The sequence below is a fragment of the Polypterus senegalus genome, chromosome 3, assembly GCF_016835505.1.
Source record: "Polypterus senegalus isolate Bchr_013 chromosome 3, ASM1683550v1, whole genome shotgun sequence".
Classification (NCBI taxonomy): Eukaryota; Metazoa; Chordata; class Cladistia; order Polypteriformes; family Polypteridae; genus Polypterus; species Polypterus senegalus.
In genome coordinates, this window is record NC_053156.1 from 137,519,454 (window position 1) to 137,527,233 (window position 7,780).

Consider the following 7,780-nt stretch of genomic DNA (forward strand, 5'->3'; position numbering starts at 1 on the left):
TTATATTCAGTTTATTGTGCTATGGTGAATCAACAGTTTATATTTTATGTGGCTGGCTGAACCCTCATGATACCATGACCGCCTTGTTTGCTTCTTCCACCCCAATCAACGGCAAGCTTCTTATGTTTGTCAGCACACCACCTGCTAGTCTTCTCTCTGTCATGCTATTATGAAAAACAGTATAATCATACTGAGGAGGACCTCCTTTTTCTCTCAAAACAGCCTCAGTTGTTCATGGCATGGATTCCTTAAGATGATGGAAACATTCTTTTGAGTTTCTGGTGAATGTTGACATCACTCATTTTCTGCAGATTTGTCAGCTGCACATTCATGCTTTAAATCTCCTGTTCTACAACATCCCAAAGGTATTTTATTGAACTAAAATCCAGTGACTGGGAATGCTAATGAAGATCACTGAAGTCTTTGTCATGTCATGTCACCAGTCTGAGATGACTATTGCTTTGTGACCTGGGGCCTCATGTATAAACAGTGCGTACGCACAAAATGTTGCATACTCCCGTTTCCACATCCATATCGCAATGTATAAAACCTAAACTTGGCGTAAAGCCACGCACAATTTCACTCTAGCTCAAACCCTGCCTTACACAAGTTCTCCGCTCGGTTTTCCAAACTGGTGGCACCCAGCGTCAAAGCAGTGGTTTTGTTCCAGTGTGGTTTCCCTTTCTTTTTCATCCCATTTTATATGCCTGATGCGGCATTATCATATACACTGAAATTAACCGCATATTGTTTATTAGTTTAAGGCATCTGATTGTAATTAACCTGTAACAATATAATGGTCCACGGAATGGTCAAACTATTCCAAATACCATAACTGCTTCAGTGTTGTTACTCTCACTGTACCTTCTTCTTCTTTCAGCTGCTCCCATTAGGAGTTGCCATAGCGGATCATCTTTTTCCATATTTCTCTCACTGCACTACTCAGAGTATTTTTATCACTGTATTTGAGTGTGGAATCACAGCTCTACAGGAGCTGATTGGAAAGAGAATTATTAGGATGCAGCATCAAGTACATGCTGCCTCAGCCATACATGCTGCTCCCATATGGCAAACATTTCAGAGCCTTTGCTGTACTGACCTCGCGGTTTAGAAAGAGTTTCATCCCAAGAACTATAAACACAATCAATCAGTCCATCAAGTGCTCCTTGTAGAACTGTTTGCACTTATAAGTACAATTACCTCACTGTAAACTTGTGATACAGTTATAATATTGCACAACCTGCGCACTTTATAAAGCACATATTTACATATAATAATGATATCATTTTTAAGATGAAATGCAGCAAAATGTATTACATTACTAGACATTAAGCCCGTTACAATAATGCAATATTGCATAAACATTAGTAGGAACAGTCTATATTAAATGGAAACAGTCCTCGACCTCATTCTATTATATATATATAATTTTTTTTTGTCAAAAATATTTTTGCAAGAAGCCTAAAGTAAAATAATAATAAAAATAAAATAGAAATGTATATGATAATACAGTAATTATAATTAATATTGCCTTAGTGTAAAACTTTGTAACAATCTGTAATACGCAATATATGAAGAAGATATTTAGGAAAAAGTTCTTATTTTTTTACCTCATGAAATTTTTCTATAAAATTTCATTATAGACAACATTTTTTGTAAATACTCTGTCTGAGTTTGGCAACAGTTTGCCTTGTTCAGGACCATCTAGAACCTTGACAACAACATCTGAAAAACTTCTAACTCTTGATAATGCCACATATAACTGACTGTGGCTGAATACTGGTTGTGGCAAGTAAATGCCAACTATTTCTAAGTTTGCCCTTGAGCTTTATTAATTGTTATGGCAAAGGCTAATGTAACTGGAAATTGTCGCCTTCTTAAGGTAAAGGGTAAATTAGTAGAAGATGGAGCCAAATCAATATGAGGAATAAAGACGTCCCCTTCAGCTGAACCTGTTATTACTTGAGCAATGATGAGGTTTCTTTTCAAGTCTTAAACAAAGAGGCAGGTTCCATTGCACAATCCTCTTTTAGTGTTTATATTCCTAAGGAGCATAATTATTGCTCCCTTTTTAAAGTTCAGTTTATGCCTCGGCATTCCTGTTGGAGTTAGCTGATTAAGAAACTCAATAGGATAGTTCTGTATATCTTGCTCAGTTGAGTTATTAATTGAGTTTGAGCTGAGGAATGTCACAGTATCTTCTTCCAAAATGTTTAGCACCTCTTCATTTATGGTATCAACAGTTCTTTGGGCAAAGAATAGATTTTTCTGCTATCTTTGAGACTTCTGCAACAGGAATTCTTTCTCCAAATAAGTCTTTGATGATATCTCCTGTGCATACAATTTTTGAAGGGATTTCAATTATGTCTTCAGGCAAACCATCAATGTGTGGTGTATCACCATTGCCAACTTGGATCAACCAGTTGCTGAATTCAGTGTCGACTGAACGGATATTGTTTGTAAGGTTAAGTACTTGGAAGTTTTGCCAAAGTTTATTATGCTTTGTACATGCTTCGACAATTTTTGTCCAGGCACCATGAGGAACCACGGGAAGTGTTTGCCGAAAATCTCCACCAAGTAAGAAAACTTTTCCTCCAAAGGGTTTGTGGTTATCCTTTATTTGTTTCAGCAGTTTGTCGACCACTGCAAGAGCTATAGAGGGGGCCATAGTACACTCATCCCAAATGAGTACTGTAGATGATTTCAAATTTTCAGCATCAGCAGAATTGAGGCGCATATTTGATATTGAGTTGTCAAGTATCGGAACAGGTAATTTGAACTGAGAATGGTATGTTCTTCCACCCTCAAGAAGATTGGCTGCTATACCTGTGGAGGCTGCACGGAGTGCAATGTTACCTTGTCCACGAACTGTGCTGAGAAGGGTTTTGTAAAGATAGGTTTTACCACTTCCTCCTGGACCATCTAAGAAAAAACAACGGTGGCAAAGGTTGTCATTTTTGGTTGTAGACAATATTTTTTCTAAAGCTGATTTTTGTTGTCTGTTTAATGTTTTCTCCATTTCTTCAATTATGTGTTTTTGAAATTCCTTGTCATACGTATTCCAAAGTAGATCAGTATTTGGCATTGTGGAAGGAAATCCAAAATCTTCAAAGGTTTTGCCATGTAGTACCAGAATGTTGGATATTTCTTTAAGTGCAATGTTACGACATATTGTGCAATCATCATTGTGTTGTTTATGCTTGTGAACTAAATCCTCAATGAGGTATTGTTCATATTTGTTGAGGTATTATAGTTGTTTAGGCATTGTGAATTGGACAGCATCTTCCATAGTGTTGTCTCACACTTCCTCATCATTAATAAGTCCTTTAGCTTTTGCGGCCTCTCGGAAAGTGGAACAGACATTTCCATGTACTGTCCTCAGATCTTCAGAGGATACTGCACCCGGAACATGTGGCAATAGTAGATGCAGACAGTAGCGCTCTGTATCTGATGTAAAATTGACAGAATACATTCTTCCAATAACTTTTTCTGCACCACGTTGATGAAATTTCCAAGTACAATTTTCAGAGTTAAACACATAGTGCAAAGGAACGTCAGAATATAATATGGTCTTTGCTTCATGTTTTTGTTGATTTAATTTGAACCTGTCAAGCTGTCAAATGAGTATCACGGTTTGAAGCTCTCTGTACCACTATGGTAATGTCATTTGGGTTGAAAAACACTGATTGTTCTTCAGGCACATGCACCGGTAATCTATGGATGGTATGTGATTGATAATGCATTTCAAACCCATTCAAACGCCATGCTGCTTCTGGAGCGCTGACATATCTTGAATTAATAAAGGTTGAGGACCTGGCCTGGACACAGACAGGCGGACATGTTAAAAGTCACCACCACACGTTTATTTTATGCAATATTTACAATTCAAAGTGCCACACAAACCCCCAAGTCCCCAAAGTCCTGGCCAAAAAACACCTTGCCTTTCTTCGGGCCGCCTCCATTCTCTCTCTGCTTCGTCCTTCTTCCACCCAACTCCAGCCTCGAATGTAGGGAGACGGCCCCTTTTATGTCATCCCGGACGAGCTTGAGGTGTGTCCCGGCATTCCTTCCTTGGTCCCGCCTCTATACAGTCATTGGCGGACACGCAAGGCACACCATTTTGCCTCCCCTCCTGCAGCGGCGACGTGCTTGCCGGCAGGCTTGCTGTTGCTGCAGCGGCTTCTTTTCCATGACTCCTGCAGCCGCCGCCACGCCGTCAAAGCCCCGGCGACCAGCATACGTCTGCCACTGACGCGGATCTGGGCAGTCCCTGCCTGCAAGAAAGAACACACGCCCGGCCCCCCAGGGCCGGCTGCCGATAGGCAAGGAACTCACCTCCCGGGTCCAGTCTGACTGAGGAGACGTCCTCAGCGTGGCCTCCGTAGACGCAATGCTGTCCCGGGCGCTTCTAGCACCGGTGCACCCACAGGAGCCTGCTGCAGTCCGGCTCCACACACTGTCGATCCGTCCTGAGGGAAAACGGCTCTCCTGCGGACCCCTGGCGGTCCATGGAGTACCTTTACCCCACGGGGCTGTGTGCACGCCGCTCCCTCGGCACGTGGGTGGGATCCCCTGCTGCACCGGGCCGTCCAGAACAAGATTTATTGAAGCAGGTCCCTGTCTTGCACCAGACGGAGCATCCTGCCGACTACGCCAGATATGGACCCAGCCCGGACACAGTCAGACGGACATGTTAAAAGTCACCACCAACTCCACTCACTTAGAATCTGGAACCAATGTAGAAAGCATTTTAAGACGGAGAAGCTTCTTTCTGTGGCACCCCTGCAAAAGAACCACCTCTTTCAACCCTCACAAACATATGCAGTTTTAATATCTGGAAAAAATTTGGAATTAACTTGCTTAGAGATCTTTATATAGACAACGTCTTTGCATCCTATGAACAATTACATTCCAAATTTAACATTCCAGCTACAAATTTCTTTCACTATCTTCAAATCAGGAACTTTGTTAAACAGAACCTTCCAGATTTTCCTCATCTTGCACCCTCATCCACGCGGAAAAAATATTGCTCAATTTCAAGGAGTTAGACTCCATCTCTACAATATATAAAATCCTTTTACAATCCCTTCCTTTCAAAGATCCAAGAGGACACTGGGAAAATGACCTCTCAATTAATATATCAGAAAAGGAGTGGAAAGTAGCAATGCAGAGAATTCACTCAAGCTCCATATGCGCAAAGCATACAATTATACAACTCAAAATTATATATCGAGCACATCTGTCTCGACTAAAACTCTCCAAAATGTTTCCAGGGCGAGATCCAACCTGCGAATGTTGCAACCAAGCCCCAGCCCCACTAGGTGACATGTTCTGGGCCTGCTCCAAATTAACATTATTCTGGACAAAATTTTTTAATTACCTCTCAGACAGTCTTGGACTCACAATCCCTCCTAACTCATTAACAGCTGTGTTTGGGGTTCTTCCAGAGGGTCTTAAAGTGGAGAAAGACAAACAAATTGTGATTGCATTCACTACACTGTTGGCACGCAGACTTATTCTGATAAACTGGAAGAACCCAAACTCTCCTCTTTAAGTCAGTTGGAAACTGATGTGTTATATTATTTAAAATTGGAAAAATCAAATACTCAGTTAGAGGATCTGTGCAGACTTTTTTCAAAACATGGCAGGATCTAATCAGTAATATTTTGAAATGATTTTATAAAGCACAGAGAATTTGTTGATTTAGGTATTTTTAAAAGCCTTAAATTTTACACCGTTTGGCTTGCTCTCTCTCTCAAGGGTGGGGATCGATCTGTTCTTAGCATAATTCTTTTTTTTTGTAAAAACTTGATTGCTATGTATTGATTGTAAAAAAATTAATAAATAAAAAAAAAAAAAAAAGTCACCACCACATGTTTATTTTATACAATATTTACAATTCAAAGTGCCTCACAAACCCCCAAGTCCCCAAAGTCCTGGCCAAACAACACCTTGCCTTTCTTTGGGCAACCTCCACTCTCTCTCCCTGCTTCGTCCTTCTTCCACCCGACTCCAGCCTCGAATGAAGGGAGACGGCCCTTTTTATGTCATCCCGGACGAGCTCCAGGTGTGTCCCGGCATTCCTTCCTAGACACGCCCCAGTTTGGCGGAAATGCCGGCTGTTCTCCCGGAAGCTCTCCATGTGTCCCTCTTCTTCTTCCCCCCAGCACTTCCTGGTGTGGCGGAAGTGCTGAGGTCCAGGGTCCCCAAGGCATTGGGGCGCCCCCCTGGCGGTGACCATGGGTCCCTACAGGGTTGGGCTTCTAAGCCCTCCACCCGTGGCCCCCAAAGCAACCAGGATGGCGGCCCCCACGTGATCCCAAATGGGCACACGCCCACTTCTGGTCCCTGAAGGCGTCCCAGCTGGGTCGTCGCCCCTGGCATCCTTGACAAGGTCTTAATTTCATTGTGATTCAAAGTACCTTGTTCTTGAATGACAACATTAGCACAATCATGACCTTTGTGCACATATTTAAAAAGGTATTTGATGCTTTTCACTGATGCACAAACTTCAACATTAATGTGGCAATTGAACTTCAAGGCTAGACAAGGATTATATGGTACAACCCAACTTTTATCAATTTTCTTTCCGTTAAGAATTATACTTTGGCCTGTATTTCTTCTCTTGTACTTTGGATAGCCATTGCTGTTAGCAATAGATTTTATTTGGAATTCCTTCAGAAAATCCTTAGAGCATTTGTCATTTGTCATACATGAAGAATTAGGATTGAGTGCTCCACATGGTCCATGAATCATATGTTTTGTTACAATTGCATGTAAGCGAGGAGTGATTTCTATATTAAGGATTTTAACAGAGGCAATTTTATCTATCAGTTCTTCATTTTTTGGTTTACAGCTTTCTTTAAGAATGAAAAGTATGTGAGCATGTGGTAAACCTCTCTTTTGAAATTCTATCACGAAGACTTTTGCTTTTAGGACTCCAAAAATATGTTTTTTACAGATATCATCGATCAGAGCTTCCAGTTTTAGGTGAAATACTCTTGCAACTAAATGTGGTTGTCCATCAACAGGTTGACCATGTTGAAGGTTATTTACAATCTCTTCCCATTTGGGATTGCATGTCATTGTAATAAAAAGATCAGGTTTTCCATATTTTCTGGCAATTGCCATAGCATCTTGATAATTTTATAGCATGTTTCTGGGGCTGTCTGCAAATGAAGAAGGCAAAATATACATTTTTCCAGTACTCAGGCCTGCTTCATTGTCTTCATTAAGTAAATGATCCATTAATCCTGAGTATTTTTCAACGCGCAATTTAGGCTGATTTTGACATATATAATTGAGTCTGTTGGTGTGGAAAAATAATAAACAGTTTGATCAATCTGGTGTACGTGACAAAAGCCATGCAGACCCTGTCTTGTCCATAGTGCACATGACAAGTGCAACTTCTTGTTTCTCCTAACGAACAAAAACCACAAGTGACCAACTTAAAGGATGTTGTAAATGCTGATCCAAGCAAAATGTTGTAAGATGTAACAGTTTGAAATTCTTGTGCAACTAAAGTCATAAGACAAAGGCCCTATAAAAAATGTGGGACACCGACCCCTCGAGGCAGACGAAGGGCAGGTGTCCTAGGACTGTGCTTCTCTGTCATTTTACCTTTACCTTTACCTCTGTGTATTAATAAAAGATTTTTTACTAACTTTAATTATATCTCTCTGTCTTCAGTCACAAGAAACGACACTATAGAAAAAGTGTCCACAGTTTTCTGGCGCCCGGACGTGGGGCAGGAGACGGCCGGCTGACTCCTCGAGCGGGA

General features: G+C 41.0%; 1 protein-coding gene across 1 annotated transcript; it reads right to left on the reverse strand.

Moving 5' to 3' along the window:
* Window positions 1-3,298: 3,298 nt before the first annotated feature.
* LOC120526603 lies at window positions 3,299-7,248 on the reverse strand. Its single transcript, XM_039749766.1, is given in 2 exon segments — window positions 3,299-3,447; window positions 6,423-7,248. Coding segments are annotated over 2 exon segments (975 nt in total).
* Window positions 7,249-7,780: the final 532 nt, after the last annotated feature.